At 39.9% G+C, this 25495-nt stretch overlaps 3 protein-coding genes across 3 annotated transcripts; all 3 read left to right on the top strand.

Moving 5' to 3' along the window:
- Positions 1–479: 479 nt before the first annotated feature.
- On the top strand, positions 480–1985 carry LOC146159094 (PRKCA-binding protein-like). The gene has a single exon (XM_083386003.1). It carries the CDS (start codon positions 542–544, stop codon positions 1709–1711), a length of 1170 nt encoding a protein of 389 aa, XP_083242129.1. The 5' UTR covers positions 480–541; the 3' UTR covers positions 1712–1985.
- Positions 1986–2573: 588 nt separating this feature from the next.
- On the top strand, positions 2574–5164 carry LOC146159095 (TBC domain-containing protein kinase-like protein). Its single transcript, XM_083386002.1, has one exon. The coding sequence runs from the start codon at positions 2581–2583 to the stop codon at positions 5155–5157; it is 2577 nt and encodes an 858-aa protein (XP_083242128.1). The 5' UTR covers positions 2574–2580; the 3' UTR covers positions 5158–5164.
- Positions 5165–6166: 1002 nt separating this feature from the next.
- LOC146159096 (endoribonuclease LACTB2-like) lies at positions 6167–7775 on the top strand. Its single transcript, XM_083386004.1, has one exon. The coding sequence runs from the start codon at positions 6167–6169 to the stop codon at positions 7016–7018; it is 852 nt and encodes a 283-aa protein (XP_083242130.1). The 3' UTR covers positions 7019–7775.
- Positions 7776–25495: the final 17720 nt, after the last annotated feature.

Here is a 25495-nt window from a genome sequence, read left to right on the forward strand (position 1 = left end):
TTCGTCTTGCCAAAAAAATAGTTTTTCGCTGAATTGTATAGATATTGATAAGTTTTAATTCGCTGATGAGGTCTACGTATTCAAGGTACAATATCGTAAGAGCGCATAATGGTCATTATATGACAGTGTCACTGTGTCACACTGTTGAATTTTACCAAACATTTCTTCATTATATTGCTAACATAATTTGGGTTAGGTAAACCATAACATATTTATTCCTTGCTTAAAATTTCAACCTTAAAAACTCGTTTCGTTTGTGGTAAAATGAATTTGGTAGGATTCTATACCAGCGCCCAATTTACTTTGATCTATTAAAGTTCAAAGTTTTCCAATTAATAAGTTATATTTACAATAACAAGTCCTAAGAATAAAATATAAACCATTTTTAAAAATTTAATCCAAAACTGTATGTTGTTTAAACTGTATTCAAAACTATTTTATACTCACCTCACGTCCTCACCATCGTTTCAGAACTATTTATTAAGCTAAATCCTTTTTGTATAGGCTATTTTATATAAAATAAAAATACAAGCACTTTACAATGGAGGATTGGGGCATTGAAGAAGATAAAATGGGTATGACAACTGTTTCGGGAACAGTGAACCTTACAAAAGACTCTCAAAACCTGATTGGGATAAGTATAGGTGGTGGAGCACCTCTATGTCCATGCTTGTACGTCGTTCAGGTGTTCGACAACACACCCGCCTCGAAAAATGCTGCGCTAGCGGCGGGAGACGAAATAGTAAGCATCAACAGCAAGTCTGTAAAAGGTTTGACCAAGGTTCAACTGGCCAAGACCATTCAGGCCATCAAGGGAACTGTCCGGATCAACTATAATAAACTTCATGCCGACCCTAAGCAAGGCAAAACTCTTGACATTATTTTGAAAAAGTTGAAACACAGGCTTGTCGAGCAGATGGATTCTAGCACAGCCGATGCGCTTGGGTTAAGCCGGGCAATCCTGTGCAATGATGTTTTGATAAAGCGCCTGCAAGATCTGCAACGCACCTCGATGGTTTACACTGGTTTAATGCTCCATGTGAAAAAGCTGCTCAAGGCTTACTTTAACCTGTGCAAGACCCACCGAGATTTTGGTGATATTTTCTCTATGATCGGAGTCAGGGAGTCCCAAGCATCTGGGAGCGAAGCTTTTCTTAAGTTTAGCTCAGCCCACCGAGAATTCGAGAAGTCTGGCTTCAAGCTGCTGAAAACCTTAAAGCCGATGATACAAGACCTGAGCACCTATCTCAACAAGGCGATCCCCGATACAAAAATGACCATCAAAAAGTATGCAGACGTCAAGTTTGAGTATCTCTCCTACTGCCTCAAGGTGAAAGAATTGGACGACGAGGAATACAGCTACGCCGCCCTGCAGGAGCCGCTATATCGAGTGGAAACCGGAAATTACGAGTACCGACTGGTGTTGAGATGTCGGCAGGAAGCACGCTCGCACTTTGCCAAGCTTCGCAAAGACGTAATGGAAAAACTGGAGTTATTGGACAACAAGCATGTCCAAGACATTGTTTTCCAGCTGCAGAGGTTTGTGTCAGCCGTCACAGAATATCATGAGTCGTGTCACGAGAGTATGAAGGGTGCTGATGTATTTCCAATCGAAGTCGACCTTGCATCGTCCATCTTCGAGTACCACAAGAAGGACAAGTTCCACGACCCAGAATACGAAGAGGCACTGGAAGAGGCTCAGTACAATTGAGCAAAATTTCCTTCACTGAGAACTCCCCTTTCTTTATTTATGTATATGAATAAAATTTGGTTATCTTCGGTTTTAAAGGGCAGTCTGTTGGATAATGATCTGTCAGGTCTCCATTTGGGTCGTTAAATAAAGGCTTATGTGCTCTGCACAAGCATAAGCATACTTCATTTTGTGGTAATACTAATTGTATATACATAAAAGTTATTTATAATTTCAAAAATGAATTTTTACTGGTGATCATTTATTAAATCAATTGAATTATTTCATAAAGGTTATTATGAGTCTGAAGTCTGAACCACCATGAGCCTACTTCACTTTATGAGCATCTTTATTATCTGTGTCTGATAAAGTATGACTTAAAAATGTATCAAAATAAATTTTGTGACATGGTGATTCCAACATTTTACTGGTTTGTGTTGGTGCTAATCCACACATTTTTTAGTGCAATAGGAAATCAAAAGTAACCAAATTCATTTTTATTATATGAACTTGTACATCTTGTGCAAGATATCAATATTTCTATCAATGTATCTAAATGAGGTGAAGCGCTGTTTATTAATTTAGTGATGTTTATTGTTGTCTTCAATGTATTCTGTATGTTTGTGTATTCGTGATATAGAAAGAAGGCTGCTTTTATTTTGTAAATGTTATAGGCTGCAGTAAAATCTGTAAACTGCAGTAATAAAACACACTAAAAGGACTATACATAATCATGCAGTAAAATTTATATCTCCTTTTTCCATTTGTTTTGTTTGTTTATTTGCACAGAAAAATGTGTTCTTGTCAGTAAGCGCTCCAAAATGTTGAATAACAATACATATCCGAATGTGCTGATGTGCAATGTTTTGTGTATTTCAGGTTAAGGTAACATGTGTGATAAGTTGTTAGGATGCACAACCTTCGTTGCGACGGCTGTGCCTCATGATGAATGCGGAAGTAACGGTCTTCCGGTCACCCCAAACTCCATTAAAATTCTTGGTCTTGCTCAAGGTTTAAAGAAGCTAAGGCACAAGAACGTTTGCGAGTACATAGATTTTCGCTGCACGAAGCACAACCGGATATTTTGTGTGTCGGAATGCTTCAAGTTGAATGTCCTCCAATGGATCGAGCAGCCAACTAACCTTGGCAAAACCGAATGGGATGACCATGCCATTAAAGTCAGCTATGGAATATTGGAAGGACTTGCATACCTCAATGAGAAAGGCTTTGTACACCAAGGCTTGTCATCCAAAAATGTTTTTCTCACAAAAGACTTTGTGCCCAAGTTGAGTGATTACGGGTTGTATCACATGACTGAAGACGGTTCACTTATAGATAGTCCCATCGGTGACCCAAAATACTTGTCTCCAGAGCAAATCTGTGCCATGTACCGCCCAGATCCCAATACCACAGCAAGCATTAAGAGTGATGTTTGGTCTGCCGCCATTATAACCATCGAGATCCTTAACCGCTGTGTTTTGTGGAAAGACGAAACCGTCAAGTCGATTTTGGTAAACATACTCAAGTTAACTGAATGCAAGAGCTCACAAAGCGCCTTGTTCCAATTAGAAGAGAGTCTTCCCAGGAAAGGTGTTATTTTCGAGGAAAACAACAGTTCACCAAAATTTAAATTTATACTTGAAAACTCACTGTGTGCTGATCAGCAAGCCAGGATGACCCCAAACGAAATAATTAAAAATTCAATATTCCAAAGTTTTCACCAGGTTAATGACGTGGACAATAGAGTGCCTCTCAGACAATCGTTAGTCGATACCATCGATTGCGACATTGACCCAATGGATGCCTTTACTATTTCACAACTCTGGCATTTGTGGAACTTAGCTGGTGGCGATATGATGTCATGCGTCCAAAAGACTGACTCGGCCACACCGGCCATACGCACCCTACCCCTGTTTATATCGCTACCAGGCTTGGTACATGGTTTGCACTCGTCCTCCGAAGATTTGTTCGATCCCAGCAACACAGTACTGTCACTTGATGCAGTGCGAAAGCGACTTGACATTGCTGCCACCAACGCAGATCTGTTCTATCCGCTTCTAGAAAGTGAAAGTCCGCTTGAAATGGAACATGCGACAAGTAAGCTACCGATGCTGATAAAGGAAAATGATTTTGAGTACCAGGTTTATCGTCTTACACTGTTCCGTCGCCTCTTGATCGGCTATCCATTTTTAAGGGACAAGCTGTGGAAAGAGTCGCGAGTGGACATCCCTGTGTACTATAGAGGCAGGGTTTGGGGCGGATTGCTGGACGTTGTTGGTGATATTGACGAAGAATATTTGCACATCGACAAGGAAACACCGACCATATCGGACAGGCAGATTGCAGTTGACGTACCCCGCTGTCACCAGTACAATGCAATCCTCTCATCACCAGTTGCTCATGAAAAGTTGAAGAGGGTCCTCAAGGCGTGGCTCTCTTCGCATCCACACCTCTCCTACTGGCAGGGCCTCGACTCGCTCTGCGCAGTTTTTGTCCACCTCAACTTCAACGACGAGCCCCTGGCATACAAGTCCATGTCTCAGTTCATCGACAAGTACCTGTACAACTTCTTCCTCAAAGACAACTCGCCAGTGATCCAGGAGTACCTGGTTGTCTTTGCCCAGCTCGTCTCCTTCCACGACCCGGCGCTTTCCTGCCACATGAACGAGATCGGCTTCATCCCGGACCTGTACGCGATCCCGTGGTTCCTCACCATGTTCGCACACGTTTTCCCGCTGCACAAGATTGTCCACCTCTGGGACACGCTACTCCTTGGCAATTCCTCTTTCCCGCTCTGCATCGGTGTCGCCATCCTCCTGCATGTCCGCGACCAGCTGCTGCACTCGGATTTCAACGAGTGCATCCTGCTCTTCTCCGATCTCCCGGAAGTCAACATCGATAACATCGTCCAGCGCTCAATCCAGATCTTCTGCCACACACCGAAGAGCTCGACCTATCGCGAGCACGCCCAGCATAAAGCCAAAACGCCGCAGAAGAGCGCATCCTATTACTCAGAGGACTACAACGCCCTTCCACGAAACGAGCTTTCGATCACTCCGGTGCCACTTAGCGAGCTGAAAGAGGAAGTTTGCTGCCGGATTTCGGCCGATGATCTCGTCCAGCTTTGCGAACTCGATGGAGCAATGGACTCGAAAACGCCAGCGAAGAATGCCAAGGCTGTAAAGCCGCGCATTGCAGTAATCGACATCCGACAGCCTGAGGAGTTTTCGCATGGCGCCATCCCGTCCAGTTTTAACTTTCCCTTTAACGGTGGCAGGCCGATTGAGCCCTGTCTACAGAAGATAGCTCATTCCAAGTCCAAAGTTGTCGTGATAGTGGGAAACCAAGTAACCCGAGACGATCGGCTTTTCGCCTTTGAGCTACTCAAGGCGGGCGTAAAGGGCGTTTGTGTGTTGCACGGCGGCATTGACATTTTAAAGCCCACCGGCATTTTGGCTATACCATGAGCAAGTGCCTCTTGAACCAATTACGGCGGCTTGAAAGTACGTCGCCGAATGTAGCAGTTTACTAAATTATTGTCGATTGCGTTTGACTGTTTGCCAAATCGCCAGAGTCCTTATATGTTTCCTCGCTAACGTTTCGACAAAAATTCACACAGGACAATACAGCAACAAGCAAAACATACCAACTACATTGGCTGAAAAACCTTCTCAAAATTGCGGTCAAAAGATTTTGGATTCCAAAGTCTTGTCGCTAGTCAACGCTATTCATTTCGGCCGACGCAATTAAAAATTGAGGCAGTCTCTAAGTCTTTTAAAACTGAACAATTTAAACAGAACGACAATTTCATACCAGGGCTCACTATGTTTTTTGCAAAATTTTAATTAACTTTTCCTTCGTTTAACTTAATTCGATACAGAATTTTATATGCCTATGATTGTAGCAAATTTTTCCCGCCTATATGTAGTAATTTACAGTATTGTGAATGTGCCGTATTGTGCAATATCAGAATTGTTATTAGTTCAAAATTTTTCTATTTCGGATTTTCATATGCCTGTTTGATCAGTGGTTGTCAAAATGTTCACTATTCGATTGGCTTTTTCTGTTTTAACGATTTGTTGCGTTTTAAAAAAATTAAAAAAAGTGATTTGTCGCGTAAAGTTTAGTCGCCCCTTCTTGCTAAAATCTGCTTTGCAATCTCATTTATAATGTTGGCTACGACAAACCAAAAACTGTGGTCTGCCTTAATTTGTTGGCGTTTTTCGGTGGCATTTTTCCATTGTAATTGCGTATCCTTCCCGCTTACTTACCGAAAATATGAGAAATCTTGAAGTAGTATTAATTTCTACCCAGTGCTGATTTTCGAAACTTCGTTAAATCGTCATGTAAAATTTCCATTCATGTTCGCTTGATCACATTTCGCCAACTCTTCAAACAGGCTAATTCTTTTACAGGATCAAACATAGAAACTTAGGTATTAAGGACGTGAAATTTTTTTTAGCAACTTAATTCAAAATGCTCTCGGTAATACCCAAAGTAGAGCAGCTCTCGGAGCGAGTGATCCGCATTTTGGGTTGCAACCCGTCGCCCATGACCCTACAAGGCACCAACACCTACCTGGTGGGCACAGGCAACAGCCGGCTGCTGATAGACACCGGCAACCCTTCAGTACCCGATTACATAGCAAGTCTCAAGGGGGTGCTTGAAAGGCACAAAGCTACAATCGGCAGCATCGTACTCACGCACTGGCACCTGGACCACGTAGGGGGAATCCCGGACGTGGAGCGCGATGTTCTGCGCGGCCGCGTAGTCCCGCTTCTCAAGTTCCCGTTGTCGGCGGACGAAAGCGCGCCCGGAAACGGAAAATACACCTTTCTGAAGAACGGCGACCTCGTGAAAACGCAAGGCGCCACTTTAAAAGTGCTGCACACGCCCGGGCACACGCTAGACCACGTGGTCTTGCATCTTCTCGAAGAGGACGTGCTCTTCAGCGGGGACTGCGTACTAGGCGAAGGCACGGCCGTTTTCGAGGACCTCGGCACCTATATGCGCTCTCTGCGGGCTTTGCTCGATCTAAACCCGGCGCTTATCTACCCTGGCCACGGCCCGGTGGTCGAATCGCCGGCCGAAAAGATCCGCTTCTACTTGGACCACCGAGATCAGCGCGAAGCCCAGATAGTTGCGGTGCTGAAAAGTCGATATCCTTCGCGCGTACCCAGCATGACGATCGTTCGCGAGCTGTACGCCGACGTGCCCGAGTTTTTGCACCCGCAGGCCGACAAAAACGTTAACAACCACCTGGACAAACTGCAGCAGGAGGGTCGCGCCAATGAGGCGGCCGGAGAATGGCAGCTCTCCAAGCTGTGAGTTTTCGATAGGAAATCGAAATTGCGCCCTGGGTAATTGCTAAGCAAGTGCTTACGCGTAAACAAGTGAAACTCAAAACTCATTTGAACAAGCCAAAAAAGCGAGAAAAGCACAGCATCAGAAATTTGTTTTAAACAATATATATTTTGACTAGTATAGTGGGATTATAATTTCCTTAATTTGTCGCATAAACCCTGTTCATAAGTGTTATATATTTCTTGCCTTTGGTCGGCATTAAGAAAATTTAAAAGATTGTTTTTATTAAGGTGTACCAAATATTTTGCTTTGTTGGCAGCTTTTAATTTCTATCTTTGTAAATGGCCGTATTTATCTAATTCTAAATAAAGTAATCAGGTGGCACTGTATAAGATAAATTGTAACCGTTAATATTTTATACTTTGACCTGGTGAATCACGGTTGTGCCAAAACTTGTCGAGAATGTAATGCAATTTGTCTTAATATAGCGCCACCTGATTCCTATATTAAAATTCTATGCAACCGTTTATTAATGTGTATTGCTCAGCTTATGCCTTTTTTTTATTTGCCCCACGATAAATTGTTAAATTATAGACGGACATTGGTCTCGATTTTGTGTGCGTTATATATGGTACATCGAGCGTTTCGTACTGAAATTTAAAACACCAACAAAATTTTATCTTACTGACCATATATTTTAAATCAGGGCTGCGGAGTCGGTTAAAAACAACCCCAGTCCGACTCCCGAGTCCGTCACCCCCCAAAAAAAACACCCGAGTCCCCAGACCGACTCCGGCCAAATGTTAGATTTTGTTCGAGTTCCGAGTCCTGCTCCGACTCTACAGCTTGTATTTTACCTATTTACGCAACTAAATTAAGGTGAATTTTCTGCAATCCACTCATATTGATGTCATAATTGATCCACCCGCATTACATGGTTTAAAAATATTTCACATTTGCTATTACACTTTTACAACTTACATTTTGCCGCCTTAACAGTTAAAAAATTTTATACTGCGCATGCCCACGTCGGACTCGGGACTCGGGTAGTTTTACGCGGTCTTACTAGATTCCCGAGTCCGACTCCGGCAAAACAAACCGACACCGTCGAGTCCCGAGTCCGACTCCGACTCCGCAGCCCTGTTTTAAATCATTTCATTTCATCTTTTAGTTTCTTTATAGTGGACAGCCAGTAGTTATTAAGGGTAAACTTGAAACCACTTCTTCTTCTTTCGTGTTGCTTAGATATCTGGGCAGTGGCTTGTGAGCCACTGCGTGGTAGAGGGTTTTGCGGCCAATATCGCTGCCCAACCACCGGGACAGGAAAAGTTTGGACATTCTTCCACAATGTAGTTTGTTTGCCGTTTGTGTGGCTCCGCACTCACATAGTGGGGAAGGGGCAAGGCCCCATTGAAACATAGAGGAGGCAAAACGGCCGACTCCTGTTAATAAGCGGTTGCGTCTCACATTCGCTGTTCTCGACAGCTCTGGGGCGTGGTAGTGAGCCGCCGAGATGGATGCGTGTAGCTTTGTCTTGTTTGTTGACCATTCTTCTTCCCAGGTTTCCTCCTTCCATTCTAACGCAGTTTTGCCATCAAGGATTGCTTTCTTGAATGACTGTGCTGCGGTTACAAAGGAGTGTCGTGACTTCAGTCGCGTTGCCTGCGCACAGCCTGAGATTTTGCTGTGCAGTAGAAGGTCAGGCCACAAGAGTGCCTTGCGCGATTGAGCAAAGGTTGCTCCCTTTCGCCTTATGTCAGTGTTTGAAACCACTGACTGTGTACAAAACCGGAGATAAGGCTCGCTTTTTTTCATTTTGTTTAAATGTATGATCTAGTCTTTAAACTGTCAACAATTGGAGTTGTTTTTTTAAGGTGGGCCTAAGTATACTCAGATAGATTTTTGTACATTGCATAAACGCCGAACTTTCAAAATTCCAGGGCGTTATTTTCTAGCCAGTGCAAGATTGCTTATTAATTATAAAATGTGAGCTCTTAACTTGCATGTTATCACTGAAACAACCGATTTTGCCTTTTATAACATTCTTATAACGCCTTTAAGTTTCCATTAAAATGGGCAAAAAACTAAAACGTATAATTTAAAGGTACTTATTCGCAATTTTATTCTGTTGTTGCAAAATTATTATTCGAGAGAACGTTCCTTAAGGAAGCATTTTGCTCCATTTAATGTTTGTTTTAATTACTGCTTACTGCTCTTTTACTTTTGAAAGTATTGCGGCGATTTGCCACTAGTGTTAGATATTTATTCATTAAAAAAATGAATAATTGCATGCATTGTTATATGTTTTTGTAGTGCGGTAATTCACGCCAAAAGTTGTTTTTTTTTGTCACGATAAAATTTTGCGTCAATACACAGAGATTTAATGTTTATTTGGACAATGTATTAGGAGTCCCGCAACAGGTGCCCTCTGCAAAAAGTTTTAAATTCAGTGCTTCCCAACCAGTGGGTCGCGAAGCATTTCTGAATGTTACAGTGCCGATCCGCGAGTAGTTGGTTACCGGTCTGCAGCAGGGTTGTAAGATTAAAATTTTGTTGAAAAACGAACTTGAATATCCTTATTTTGAGAAGCTGGTAAGAATATAGGAATTGGTAATTATGTTATACCAGTGAAATTTAAGAAAAAAACGTAAATGCCTCAAAGTTTTATTGAAATGAGCCGCGGGCTGGGTTAAACGTTCTTAGTCAAGACTAACTCCATATAACAGGCACTAAACAACCTAATCTTAACCATTTCTTGTAATCTAGTCATCCACTCGGTTGATATTGCTCGTTGAGTATATTTACAAATCTCAGCTATGCACACGGTAACGCGGGGATTCAAGCCGCAAGTGTATAAGACGTGTTAAATAGAATGGCATAAAGTAGAATATTCGCGAAATGATGAAAGCATCAAGGACCGGCTCGGCCCTTGATCACGCCTCACGTCAAAATAGGGAATACCGAGTAATATTGTATGTTAAATGCTACAGAATCTCCCGTCCAATTAACAAACAAGTCAGACGTAGGCAGGGTTGTTCATTAAATTTGGCTTGGGTGCGTTTGAAAAAACTGTTGGACACAAAAATAAACAGCATGCAAAAGGTGACGAGCGATATACATGTTTAGCGTTAAAATAAAATAATATATTTACAACTCAACTGAGCAACGTTTTATGTGTTTTTATAATTTTTTTGGGGGAGAATTGTTAAAAGATTTTTCTTTGCAATAAATGTATATACAAACGATTTAAAGATACAATTCAGGAAGCAATAAAATGTTGGCTAAAGGCTGTCTGTTTTGTAAATAATAAAATATTTTTTGGTTAATCGAATCCTTTTCGACACAAGTAAATGTCAGACGAAGGCCTACATTGATGAAATGCGGTACAGCTACAGCGGTACATCGATACATGGCGATAAATTTCATGCACAATTCGGTAAACCTAGCATTTGCCTTTAAGGTCATTAAGCAAACGTTAAATTTAGGCCTATGTGTAGATATCAGCGTTATCAGACACCGAGTCTGTCAGCGGTATTGCTGCGAACCATGGTGTGTTAGAACGGGGCATGGTAGGGGTAGGGTAATTTTTACTGTGTTGTAAGGGTGCCATGTTTGTGTTTCTTCTAGCAGAATATCGTAGGCGACTTCGCCACCCGGAGAAGCGATTCCGTATGTTCGCCATTCGTTGTTCGAATGGATTGTTTGGGAAACGCTGTTGAAGCCTTTCTTTCAAAGCTGCGATGGTCAATTTCATTCCCCAAATGCATGCTTGGATTACAAGAAGACAAACTATTCCCTGTATCCAAGGGCTTGATATAGAAGATATCATGCTTATTAGCGCGTTGTCTAGAACTTTTGCAAGGTAGCTAAGTTTCGCGCCTGTTCCACCTGACGACGTGGTGTTTGCCAGGTCGAAGAAGTAAGCTGTCATTTCTTCAGCAGTATGACGTGATTCCTCTATGGAATTCCCGAGAGTATTGAGGTCGGTTGAACTCGAAGACATTGAAGCAAAAGTGTGGAGCGTGTCCACGTAGTCTTGTGCTGTGAAGTTCAATGCAATTTTTGCGAAGTGCATAATTAATGGTGTCGGTGGGGCGTTTTCGTATTCCAACGTGTAGTTCTTGAAGATGTAAAGAACTCCTTGTATGACAAATTTGTGTACTCTGTTCGGAACGTAATCTTCTAGGGCTTCCACTTGGTCGTATGCAAAGCCATCGAAACCCATCTGAGCTGTTCGAGTGGTTCCATCGACGTGACGATAACTTATAAGTGGACGCCTCGCAAACCTGCCGTTGTATGTCAAAGAAGTTATCAGTTTCCCTTCTATTGTACGGCATGAAAGTTGGCTGATTGTGTCCGAATTTGATAACCCAGCTGAGTTCGTGTCCTTCATGGTTGATAGAACCTCGCTAGGGTAGATGCGTTGAAGCATCTGGATTGTCATAGTTGCACTTCTTTTGATTTGACACTCGAGCAAATTGAAGTCGCTTATAATTCGTGTAAACTGTGAGTCGACGTTGTCCTGTAGGTCATTGAGAGCTCGACCTACATGAGAGTATCGATCCAGTGTAAAGTTTTGTGGGGACTGGAAATCTTTGGGTGGAATCGTGCAGCGTTGTGGGGCAAAAATTAGTCCGCCCAGGTCGCAAAAAGCTGTAGGGACTCGAAGGCATCTCAATGTGTTTTCATCACACAAGTTCCACGTGTGTAAAGAAATGGCGAGGCTTCGTAATTCCAAACGGAAAAGCTTCTTTTGGGTATTGTAGTGAAGGAGCAATTTTTGTTCTCCTATTGCTGTTAGTGTCGGGCATCCAATATTTTTCGGAACTTCCCATATGAACCGATGTGTTCCAGATAAGCAATTGCCTTTTGCAACGTGGCAATCTTGTAGCGATGCTAGTGTGGTGCTTATGCGCTTCTTTATTGGGTCGTACAAAATTGTCACTTGTGTCAAAATTGCGTTCTGTAGGGTTCCAGTGGATCTTATTGGCCATACATATCGAAAATTTGGTTTGTTGGTTGTTAACCATTGGTTGGGCGTTTCTTGTGTTAGTGGTCCCATTCCGGTCTGTTTTGTTCTTGACCATTCTTGACAAAGATTCCTGCTTGGTGCTGCTTTGTAAGCAGTGTGTTGTTCCTTGGTCTTGGCGCCAAAGAAATATAAGACGGTTGAGTAAGTTGTTGTTGTTTGTTGGCAGCTGTAGGCTGTTAGTGGTTGGAGGTGCAGGTCAGGGTTGTAAACTTTCGCTCAGCAGTGCTTGATTGACGCAGTTTCATGGTAGACGCATGGCTCCGGCGTCTTGATGACGTAATCCTGCGAAACTTGTGCCTTATTGCAGAGGCGTAGATTTGTTAGCTGTACAGAAGTAGCTAACGGCAAAAACGTTGAACGCAATATTAACAGTACGAACGAAAAACGAGTCGTTGAAATGATAATCTGTTTTCTTGTGACGTTAATTACGATATCTGGCTGGAAGGCGACCGTTGCGTCCTCTCGATGTGGTCTGTTCCATCTGAGGAGGGCAGCAGTCTTCATCTTCGGTAACATCTGATAAAACGTCGTCGTTATTTGACGGCTATCTTTAAACAGTTAGCATAGCGTTTAATGAGCCGAAGGCCGGTTTTCGATTTGCGCGAGCTATGCCGTGAGAACCGGATGCGTTTTCGTGTAAGCCAATGATTTGCTTAGCCAAACGCCACAGCGATGCGCTTTATCTGAAGCGACGTCCTTATAATATACAGTTCTTACACACATTTGCAATTCACACCAATGCAATGTTTGAACTAAATATTGCGCAAATTATTATGTTTCTTAGCACTTCACAAAATACTCTTACAAAAATATTCGTCAATTTGTATATTTGAAAATTCGACTTGCGAACGTTCGGTATTTCGCTATATTCGAGTAAAAATGGCATATTTATCTTACTATTTTATAGTTGTGGTGTGAAGAAAATCGAACGTCCTTCTGTCGTTCCCTGGGGACGAGAGATCGTGTACGATGCTGGCTCTGTTCCTGGTAAATCCAAGTGATCCGTTGACTTTTGTCGTTGGGTCGGACGTCGGAAAATGCCGGGGAACGCTGGGGGCTAGCTGAGCTTCAAAGCTGTTCGTGCGAGAGGATCTTCCCTGGGGCTGTTGGTAGGGTGATGTTTCCTCTTCGGGGAGAGATGATTGACTGTCGTCTCTCTGGTTGTCGAATTTTTAGTCCGTTTGCTTTTCTGAGATTTATTTGTTTTTAGCTGCAGTGTTCGGTTCTCCAATACCTTCTGAAAACGAGGTTGCCAACTTAGCGATGAGAGGGCTGTATAGTTACGGGTTAGAAGGCGCTGCCTCTTCAGACGAGAGCAGAAGGCTGCCAAAGCTGCTTCCACGTCCCTTGGCAAGACTGACTCCAGAGAACAGGCGCTAAATAACTTTAACTTCTTGAACCCTAGATAAAGTCACTCCACCGAGTTGATATTGCTCGTTGAACACACATTCACAAATTTCAGAACACACGATATAACAGCACGGTGATTCAGGCCGTATATGTCCATAAGCTGTATAGTAGAATGAATTGTAAAAGGTTAAAAGCTCTCAACTTGACGATTGGTCACGCCTCAGTCAACGACGGTCACGTGCATAGTGACGTCAACACGAAAATACAGTGGAATATTGTATGTTAAGGGCAATACATTATATTTGTTTTTTAAACATGGCCACTCAAACGTAAACGCATTTAGGTCTCGTGTGTAAGAAGCACTTAATCGACTGGCTCAATATGAAAAACAACTACGCTTAATTGTCAGAGAGTACGGTATATTTAACAAAAATCTTCCGACGCAAAATAATATTTCTACACTAGCAACCATTACCAAAAAGCGTATCGGTAAGTAGTCTGTGCAATCTATAAAAAAATAAAGTCGTTTTAGAGTTCATTAGGATAATGTTGTCCCTCTGGTTTAAAACACAATAAGAAAGAAATTGGCAAAGCTTCCTGCGCCTACTGTTGATCTTTTAGAATAGGGTAGGTTTTGACAGAAATCAGTTTCCGACAAGATATCCGGATATTCACCAGGTTTCATAATGTTGTACACTGTACAGCAAGGGTCTCAAACACGAACATTTTGTGCGGCCCGTGTAGAAATTTTGGATTTCCAAGTATTTAACCATATTTAAGAGCCACATATCTTTTTTAGTCAGACTCACCAAACTTCACTGTCATATCACTTTCAAACGCTATCATTTATGCGGTAAAAGATCTGCTATTACGTCACATTGCCTATTCAACTCTGTACAGTTGTCACAATAACGCTGGAAAGTGCGTCAGTCAGGTGTTAGTGTAATTGGTCATCTCATAATGTATAAATTGATTGTCGAGTTGTAGGCTTTGATTGTTCTAGCCTAGTATTGAAATAAATTTCTATAGCTTAAAAAGCTAAATTACACTTGTCTTTTGCTTCAAAAATGAGAAAAATCACTGACCAAAGAAAAGTTTTTCAAGATAAGGGGGAGGAGTTATATTTTGTCACCGCGGTCAGAGGTACTAGTTATTGCCTTATTTGCCGGCAGAAGATCGCTGTTATGAAGAAGTATAACAAGGGTTTGAACTTCGAAACAATGCACCGCGATAAATAATATGCTTACCAGGGCAAAGTAAAAAAATGAAAAGTTGAACCAGCATTTTGCAAAAAAAGAAGTTTCTTTGCCAATATTAGGCAGTCCACATCTGCAAGCAACTCTAAGATTTGTTTCTGCTGACAATTTGAAGCCCAATATCGAGATTCTTGTCCTTAAAAAACGCTGCCAGTAAAGTAGCCAGAACAAATAACTGTAGCCTAAAATCAGCCTGCATGTGTTTATATTATATTGTGTTCTTATTTATTGTGAATTGCGGCCCTTGGGCATTTTACACGTCCTCATTTGGCCCTCAGAGCAATTTGAGTTTGAGACCCTTGCTGTACAGAATGTTACACTCAAGAAAAATAATAAAAAATCAAACGCCGTAATACAACATAATTATAGAATAAAAAATGCCTGGGCAACACTTTGTAAAGCTCAACTTCCCAAAAAGAAACAATGAGCAAATTGAATAGTAATTTGGTGTTCTTTTATTACAAAGTAGTTATTAAGGAATAAATTGCTGTTAATGGGCTGAATTTCAATAGTATAAAACTATTCTTATGATCCCTAAATGCAAATAACAAATGATATTAACATGTACATCAAAGACAAAACACCAATCAAGAGTCAAGTCATATATCATAAATAAACACCGTTACAATATAGCAGTTCAACTCCACGTTGAGACAAGATTTATATGCACATAAAAAACAGTAATATTAAACATTTAAAGATATTGTTTTCAAAATTTTTAATAATATCATTTCACCGAGCCTACAATACATGGATGGCCCATTTGATCAGCTTATTTTGTTTACACATCTTTTTTTAACCTGCAGATTGTTTATTTACCTTTTTAAAAACATTTTTGAAAAGCTTTTTACTCAAACTGTGTCCCAAAATCCTTGTAAACAGCCTAACAATAACAACAATCACTGTTTTTACTACGTTCATAATCACTTTTAGCCATTTTACTCATGGTTTTACTAAATTTGCTAAAGCGACTGCTCGAATGTATGTCAATGTTTTACTTCTTTATCAAAATTAATGTATCAGCTTTTTTCGTTACATTCTGTGCCAAAAGTAAAATACATAATGTTTTTTTTTATCTGATTTGGGCAGCACTAGAATCTATAATCATATATTAAAAATCATAAGAAATGCAACTTCCGGATAGTCATTATTTTCAAAATGGCTACCAAGATGGCCGCCAAAACCAACTTAAAATATATAAAATTACCATAACTCGGTTATTTCTAATCCTAACTTTATTTATGTTTCTTTCAGGTCTGACGATGGTTGAATCTAGCAACCCATACTCTTGCCACAGCTGTAAAGACGACATGGATAATGGCAGTAAAGTATCTACAATAGGTCAGAAAGGTGCCAATGGGATCAATGCAGCAAGTCATCAAAGAATTGATCGCATCGTTGAGGCTGGAGTTAAGGTGCACACAGATTGCATTAAACGCTATACAAACCCACAGCAAATGGAAAGAAAACTGAGTGCCAACCCTCCCATCAGTCCAGCTAAGAAGCGTACTAAAGATGTTACAGATCTTTGCAACAACAAGACTGATTGCTTTTTTGTGGAGTTACTATCCAGCCAGAAAGTTCGGGCTACAGCAATTTGAAGACCGACACATTTGCAGACAGCATGTTAAAATGTTGTGATGATCGTTCCGATGATTGGGTGTCGCAGATTAGATCGGGACACAATCCCCAAAGTAGCTGCTAAGGATTAGGAATGACTTTACGTTCTCGAAGAAGACCTTTATTGGACAGTACGACAATCAGTATAAGGCAAACCCATGCACACCAAGTGCTCGCATAAGGCTAAAGCTTGTCCCTAAAAGCAAATTGCCGTGCCGATAACGCAAATGAACTTAGCAGCTGTACCTTTGCAAAGTTCGTTGACATTGCAGGAATCAGTATCACAACAGCACCAAAAGTGCAACAAAATAATATTTTTGTTGCATCTATTGCTGAACGCGGTCCCCAATTCTGGCAGAACAAAAAATAATAAAATTAGATTATCTTTGTTTATATTTGCTTTAGTAACCACCAGCTGTGTATAGCAATTATAAAAATTTTGGTAGGTTGTAAATAACAGTTTTCTTATCAAGACAAGTTAAAAATGCTATTAAATTCCAACAATTATATTTTTTTCTTATTATTTCTATTCAGAAAATGCGAAAGTGAACTTGTTCCTCAATATACAATGGGCATAGAGACATGAAGATACCAACTAAAACAAGCACATTTTTTTATTCACCTGCGTACCCAAAGCAAATCTCGTTAATATATTTTATTTTTTTCTAAAAATTGTATTTAAAAATATTGTCATTTTTTTCGCAAATATTTTTGCAAACGCCAACTTATTATGACCATGAAAGGGCAAGGGTACGTAGGAGTCATGAAGCATCTTATCCTCTGGATAATAATAATTTTTACTATACTTTATTAATCTATTTCACTGAGCAAAACATGTTCTTTCTTTTTGATTTTTTTTGCATAATTATTTTAAATGATACACCTTTCAAAAAACATATATTCTGATTATGTCCATATTTGTAAGCGACGTGTTAATTCCTATTTAGCGACACGCTTAAAAGCTTTGAAACAAAATCTAACCATTAATAATAAAACACTGTAGGCATTTCCGATAATAATCTGCTAGTCCTGTATAGGTCAGTTACAGTCAGGCGTTTCGCAATGGAACTACTTATAACCACAGTTCTTGTTGACACTAATTCATTCTGCGAGTTGAAGTCTTGGTTGCAAACAGATAAAAGTAATGGACAACAATTTTAAAAGAATTACCAAATGTTTGTTTCGCATCAGTTTTAGGTTGTTTTCGTATTTAATAGTGTTAAAAATTTAACTGTATTGTTAGTGTTCTCCATTTAGCTGATAGGCCTAAGCAAGCAATCTTTAAAATGAACGATAGCGGAAATGCTTCGTTTGCGTCTATCAAGAATGCAGAATGTCGCGGTGTCAAAGCAACAAAGCCTCCCGACAGTTCAATGGCGCTCGCCATTCTTGCAGTTATGGCAATCATAATCATCTACTTTGCAATTGCAACGGTTGTTTATCAGCTAAAACAAGCCGCAAAGCCACCCCTGAAACTCATCAACGCTCTGTGCAGTCTTGGAGCAGTCTCAGCCGTCTTAGCGGTCATCTGGATGATGTTGTCTGTCAGATTTAAACACCATAACATGGGGATTTGCAAATCTACTGCCCCTGTGGGCATACTGTTGCACGGCGCCAGCGGCTTGTTCTATTACACTGCTATTTGGTTTCGACAGAAATCCGTACAGGACAAGTTTTACTTTCAGACATGGTTCAGACAACGTTTGGCCTTGGCCAGTAAAACAACTTTGGCAGGACTAGTTTTTTTTTTCTTTCTTACTGTTGCCCATTCCTTTTTGGTAAAATCAAGTCTTTCGCTGGAATTCGGATGCTGCATTGAAATGAAGTACGGCTTTATTCCTGCCTTAAGTTTTGTATGTTCTACGTTATGTATTTTAAGCCTGTGCGCCTTGACTGTGATTCCGGTGCGACTTCTTAACTCATATAACGATAGAGAACTGCGTTTTACCAGTTACAAGTTAGTGTCCTGTTCCGTTGCAACTTTGGTTAGCGATCTTATTGCAGCAATGATCAGATTTATGCAATTCGAGCCTAGCGTGGCTACTTGGCTGTTTTCGTTTGCACTTTCCGTAAACAGTATTCTCAAGTCATTGTTCCTTCTTGTTTCGTTCGGTGACTTCAGGTTAAGGTTGTTTCCCTTTCTTGCGAAGCACAAATTATATTCAGCCAACAATGCACCGACGAAGAATCTCTCAAAAACAACAAAGTCCAATTCTGGCGGGCTGATGTACAACAGAAGTCGCAATAGCGATTCAAATCGTTGTGGTGATTCTATAATTTATACAATAATATCAATAGTATGAGCACAGCCACCGGCAACGAATCTACTAATGAAAAGCAACCCAACCTGCTCGTAATTGATATTTCATGTCAACTATCTAACATGCCAGAAAACGAGAGAGAAAGTAATAAAACTCAACTTCCTCCGATAAAGGTTGCGTGGAAATGAATTAAAAGACAACACGTTTATGTGTAGTGTAATCTCGACGTCCTAATGTGTTTTACGCTGTTTATACTGTTGTTCTTGCAGTAAATTGAGAGTTTCTAGTAACCGTAATGAATATGTCTAACATGAATCAACGTGTTTAAAGTCACACATTCTTCAAAAGGGCCATTTAAGCGAGCCAGTAAATTATACTAAGTAAATTTGCGGTAACGGTTGAACGTTTGACCGAATCTGTTTATATACGAATTGTGAATATAAAAAAAATGTGAAATAGAAAATTTCGCTTTCTCCAGTGTAACCATTGTGCCACCACTACCTATGGCGCTACTCGATTAAAGTTTACTAGCTTACTTGTGGCCAGGGCGAATGTAACACGTCAAGCTTGGAAACAGCAACTTAGATAGGACGTTGTGTGAAAGGCCTTTTGATCACGGCGTCTTAATTTTGTTTACCCATGGGTCCGTTTCGGTCCCCCAAAACACCTTAAAAAAAACAACGCTCTCGCTTATACAAGTTGAGAATTTGCATGAAAAAAAAGGCGACACGGAAATATAACATTATACAGCGGCCTACTTCTCAAAAGGTTAATCGCCAGGTCAAACATCCTCACCTTTTGAGAAGTAAGCCGCTGTATAATGTTATATTTCCGTGTCGCCTTTTTGTTCATGCAAATTCTCAACTTGTATAAGCGAGAGCGTTATATGAATATACCCAGTCATATCTAGTGAATACACCGTTGTGGCTTGCTGCTAAGCTTGCTGGCTTTCATGCCAACGAATCAGTGCGGTAACATATCAGAAATACGAAGCAGCCAGATGAACAGTTTCTTGACGAATGCAGTTTCTACCTTGAAGTAGTAAGGTTAATTCACCTAGGCAAAAGACATTAATCATTCTTATAATTAACCCGCTTGCTTCAAATGAAACAGATTCTGCCAAAGGAGTGTTTTGGAACGCCAGACGCGAGTATTCTAATACTTACTGCCGAAACTTAAACAAACTCCCTTCAATCGGCTGCGGTATTTGCAATTATTAAAACTGTCCAATCAGTTTTATACGCCTTTAGATTTTTTTTTTTTATTAATGTATTAGGCAAAACGAAGTATACCCATTTTTTATGTGTCATGTCATGTCACTCTGAAAGTATGTGTGCGATTTAACTATTGTTTTAATAGACCAGGGGTCGGCCACCTACGGCCCGCGAGCCGGATCCGGCCCGCCGCCTCTTTGACAAACTTAGACAAGTCCATTTCACATATACTTTTTGACTATTTTTACTACGTAATTGCGAAAAATATTCGCGCTACGCGCGAATGTTCATTCTACGTCCGGTTTGTTTAGTTTTGATGCTGCTTTTCAACTAGATCAGGGCTTCTTTACCGTTGCGCCGTGGAAGGCTGCCAAGGGCGTCGCGAACAAACGGAAAACGTATTCAAAAATATTAGACATATATTTTTTAACATTTTTTATTTTTGGCAATAATAAAAACTTGCAAGAAAATTAAAAGAAATACCGGTATACCAAAAAAAAAATCGCGCTCGCTTCGCTCGCCAGGTGAGCCTTGACTTAAAACGGTTAACAAATACAGACCTAGATTAACTTTAAATGTCATCGCGTTCCCTCAAAGTAGATTTATTACACTTTTCATTAGTAGTGTGGATGACGACGTGTGAACTTTAATTTTAAACCAAACAAACGTTTTTTTCGCCCTTTGCGCAACACTTTACTGCCTCTGTAAATGTAATTAAACACGTCTTTAAGTGCAAAAAATATCCAAGGCCCGCCTGATTCACAGTTGTTCTAACATTTCAAAAAAACAATTCTTAGTTATCATTTTGTGCGGTCCGCAGAGACCTTTCTGAGTTTGGTTTTGGCCCGCGACTAGAAAAAAGGTTGCCGACCCCTAATAGACAAACACATATTAAAGAATATAACGGCCCTACGGATTCTACATTAAAATCTAATTTTTTGTAACCTTGTAGGCCTAGTATGAGTTAGCTCGTTTTAAGGAAATCGTTGTGCGATTCTATAACGTTTTTCCAAAACCATTGTATCTCATGCAGTCCTCTGTAACAAACTTGTCCATTCTGATTAAAAAATTAAATTAGGGCAATAAGTGGAAATGGATTTTTAAATGTAAAAATAATATCAGCATAATATGACGAGTCGCGGATTACTGCGACTACTGCTTCATACTTGCAGTCATGGGAGATTAGGAAAATCAATTTTAAAATAAAACGGCAATTTATCAGCGTCGTTCATGCATTATGTAACAGGTGAGTTTATTTTTTTTTTTTTACAAAATTTGAGTTTAGGAATTTTTTAAATTAGTTTGCATTTTGTGTAAAAACAGACATTTCTGTAAACTTTAGCAACTGTATGTTGTGCAATGCACCAACTTTTCTAAACGCGTCGCATTTTAAGGATTTATAAAGTGTTCGCGTACAAATTATAGTTCGAAATTAACATAAATACACAATTAGCAGTAAGTTAAATATATTTAACAAACATCAGTGGTTTATTGTGTGCGGCATTCGGAAATACGCAAATAATAATTTTGTGACCCCATATGCTGACAATCTTGAATACTCTGGCTTCATCCAGCACAACTATAAGAGAACCCAAGTGGTAGTATCGGAACTGTCGAAACAGTCGGGCGCACAAACGTTCGAATTCTATATCGAGCTGCAGTCTGGGGGAGTTTCTATTGCTCTGTCTGTTACGGGATGAAATACTCTTCGAAAACGTTCGTGCAACTGATGGCCTGGCCGCACAGCGTGCATGGAAACACAGACACCGTGTTACGCAATCTGATTTCTGCATATTGTCGCGTACAAACTGCAGTGATGTGATTCAAGTGACCTCCAACGCAGACTGACAGGGGAACAAAAATACGTAAAGAATAGTGAAACATACTAAACGAAGGGAATTAGTCTATCGGTACGCTTAATGAAAACCAGAAGCTTTTACGCGCTTGCTATTACACAAAAAAACTTTATTTATTGCTACACTACCATGAAAATCGAAATTCTTCGCAAGAATTAGGAAGAACGAAAATCTTGAAATTTAACTGGAGAAATGAATTACACAAAAATAGCAAAACGTTTCGTTTGCAAAAGCTAAGCATACTGGACAATTATAAACGAAATTCAGTCTACGAATATATTGCCACAATTATTTTGTGGTCTTGGAAAATTCGTTAAGCACCTACAGGTTTAACGACGAAACCTGGTGAATATCAGCCCCTGTAATAAACAAGTCCCAACGAAACAGAACCTACTTAACGGGTTGGACCTGTGTTCTCGTTTTCAAAGAACTAAACAAGTTTGCCGTTATCTTACAAGTGGAGAATGCACTAAATGTTCTATGAATGTAACTACAAAGCAAAAACATTTCACCTTTAGCCAAAATACACGCTTTAAAGAAACATTACAATCTCCTTTACTGGATTAATCTAATGTAAAAGCTTAGAATAATTTACGTCAAAAGTCAAATATTGAAGCTTTTGGCGTCAAGTGCCAGTTTGTCACTGTCTCATAGAATTGTTTTTCTGTATTGAGAGGTCAAAAATCACAATATATTTAAAGTGAATATTGTGACTGCAAAATTATTATAATCCATTAATTTCCGTAGTCTTTACCAAACTAACGTAAATGAAAATGAACCCCTTGACAAACTACACCTTTCGCATCTAAGTCATAAGTTGGGGCGAGAGGTTTTCGGTCCATATCTGCTTTTGCTTGCAGAAACAATTAGCTAAGGACACTATGGTACATGCAAAATATAACCCACAAATCAAAGTCAAACGCTATTTATAATGGCCCACTGACACTTCAAAACCACCCATAAAAACCATCCTTTGAAAATATACCCCCTGACAATTAAGAAAAAACGCAAACCCGTTTAATTAGCCCTAGTTTGGTTTTATTCCGAACTGTGTTTTATTCCGACATTGATGTTGTTCTTAGTTTATAGCTGGAAAACATTCTCACATTTATATAATATATCAATTCTAGGCTACATCGAAGTATACCACATCCCACTTTGATACTAGACACTGAAATTTTTTTTTTAGTAATCAATTCTGGCTACCTTGATCTCTTTTGGAACAATCCGCAGAATCACTTGGGTTACGCAAAAACAAAATGGATAACATACAGGAATAGCAAACTAAAGATTTTTGTACTACCGGGTCACGCCGGCAGACAAACACTATAGCGATGAGAATCGTAAACAGTGGTTTATATGACTTTTAAACAATGTAATTTTGGCATCTTTAAATTAAATACATGACTTTTATACAGGGGTCATAAACGAGATGCAACATAAGCCAAAATAAATAAAAAGGTACACAATAGATGTTATCTTGACGATGTCGTTTGTGGTAACGCTACTGACCTTGGCGTAACCAAATAAATGGACGATAGCCATTTCCCCGAGGCAGTATAAACACTGAACAGTGCTTGTGATGAATATCAACTTATGATTAAACGTGCTGAGGCAGAAACGAATTAATAAAACGCGATAAGACGTTCTTTCATATATGGTTGAAGAACAATGTTATTTTAAACAAGTTCAGTTTTAGATAATTGGTATTTAAAAATTACAAGTCTTGACTTTCAAGAAGGGTTATATACTCGTCAAAATGTTTGATTTGTTTCTACCTGAGCTGACGTGTAGCTTCGGCAAATCAGCGTTGCATTGTTGGTGACAATATTGTGCAAAGCGAAGTAAAAAGCATTTAAGGTATAACGAAGCAAGTGAGGGTAACAAAAGCTTGAAAATTGGTAGGCTATAAGTTTTGCTGTTATATAATTAGGATGAACAGAAGATTAAAGCTTTGACCGAGTGTTAAACAGAAAATCGCTTATTTCAGCTCACAGAGTGAAGTAACATTAAATTTAGAGCTGGAGGGTCAGAATTGGAGCCGTACTCGGGCTATAATTGCAAAGTCCGTTTACTCGACGACACTTTTTGGAATTTGCACCAATCTATACAATCTTCGCAATATGGCCATTGTATTGCATTAAACACGCCTATATCTTTTAAAACTTGAGATAAACGCCGCTATTTTGCGCCTTATAAGCTTTACGTGCTTTCTGCACAACCTTACATATGTGAACTTAATGGCCCCAATAATGTTCTTTTAAAGCACCTTGATAAACACAATTGTATCGAGCAAGTCTTTTCTAAACTGAATCTATTTAAACAAATAAAAGCACTTTTTTCAGGCCTGACGCGCGAGTTTGCTCGAGAACAGTGTTGTTTTGTAATCACTAACTTGTTTCATGACATAGCAAAAGTGCCGTTTGAAATGTTTGATTCCGTTTTCTTTCAATTTGTTGGGTTACATCTTACCAGTAATGTTTTATTGGTATTTCTATTTTACGTATAGCTACAGCGTTTCAGCCCAACAAAAGAATTCCCATTAAAATGCAATCCGCTAGTATGTCAGTGGTGAAAAGTTTTCTTAAAGGAAAGGGGGTTGAAGTCCTTCCTGGTCTGGCTTGTAGACTTCTAAACAAAACAAACTTGAAGCAAATTAACGAACTGATAGCGAGCCATTACACCTACGAGTACCCTGCAAGACGGATATTCAAACTCAAAGAAGAAGACATCGGCGATTTTGACGTGAGGGCCACCATAGAAAACTTAAAAAGCAACGCTTCTATTGGAACGTTCGTGAAAACGACCGGCGAACTGGTGGCGGTTGAGATGCACACAATTCACGACATCACAGAAGGCGACAAATTCAAGCAGCACCCTGCCACCAGCGAACGCAATGCTGCCGAGCTTCGTTTGGTCCAACACTTATTAGGTGACGTATTCGCCGATTTGAACACCCGGCGCTTCATGCGAGGCAGAATGGGCTGTCTGAAGTCGGAATACCAGGCCACAGGACTACTTCGAAGCCTGGAGGAACATAGAATTGGAATTGCAAGGGAAAGAGGCTGTGAGTACTTGGTGGCTGTTATTACCTCGCTGTATGGAATAAGGGCAGCTAAACGCGAGGGATACTCAGTTTTAAGGGAGGTGTCGTTCCGCGACTACGTGGACCCCAAGACTGGCGAGAAACCAGATCTGAAGCTGTTGCCAATCCACACCGTTTCCCAGGCGGTTTATAAGAAGGTTCCAACTTAACTTGTTTATCGATCAGTAAACTTATGTTTCATTGGTGTTAGCCTTGCTGGTGCAGATATAATAGCTGTTTTATTTCGACCTGTATATTTTAACTCAATTATATCGTGTCGCTGTTTGACCAGAATTACTTCGGGTAAAAATATTAACGTCTATACCTCTTTGTTTATTAATGTCTACCTCTTTATTACTAGGACAATAAAAGGCCAAAAACAAAACTTACTTTTTTATCTAAATTATTTTACTGGTACTTACTTGTTTCTGGTTTATTGTTTATTAGGCTATAGTTTATTGTTAAAAAGCTTGCCCGAAAAATGTAGGCTAAGGGCGCTGTTCTATCCAACGCAGTTAGCTCACATAGACTAACAGCACAGAAGGTCAGACAAATATCCTAAATAGCCTACCTTTCGAAATCAAGATAAACAAAAAGTGACACATATACCATTTAAAAGCTTTTAACAATAGCACTTTCAGAATTTTATTGCTTCGTATAACTAAATCAGTTTTCATAGACACTATTTTGATTTACCATCTTTGAATACTAGATACTCAGCCTTCTGTTAAGATAGGACTGATCAACGTGCATTTAATCAGTTAGGTTGACCATTCGTATAGTACATTTTCGCTTACAAGATGTGTATTTTGATTAACGCTTAGCTT

The sequence above is a fragment of the Ascidiella aspersa genome, chromosome 3 (assembly GCF_963924565.1).
Source record: "Ascidiella aspersa chromosome 3, kaAscAspe10.2, whole genome shotgun sequence".
Lineage (NCBI taxonomy): Eukaryota > Metazoa > Chordata > Ascidiacea > Phlebobranchia > Ascidiidae > Ascidiella > Ascidiella aspersa.

What these genes read in the sequence shown, in the direction of transcription:
- LOC146159095 (XM_083386002.1), top strand. Translation starts at nt 2,581, where the DNA reads ATGTGTGATAAGTTGTTAGGATGCACAACCTTCGTTGCGACGGCTGTG.
- LOC146159094 (XM_083386003.1), top strand. Translation starts at nt 542, where the DNA reads ATGGAGGATTGGGGCATTGAAGAAGATAAAATGGGTATGACAACTGTT.
- LOC146159096 (XM_083386004.1), top strand. Translation starts at nt 6,167, where the DNA reads ATGCTCTCGGTAATACCCAAAGTAGAGCAGCTCTCGGAGCGAGTGATC.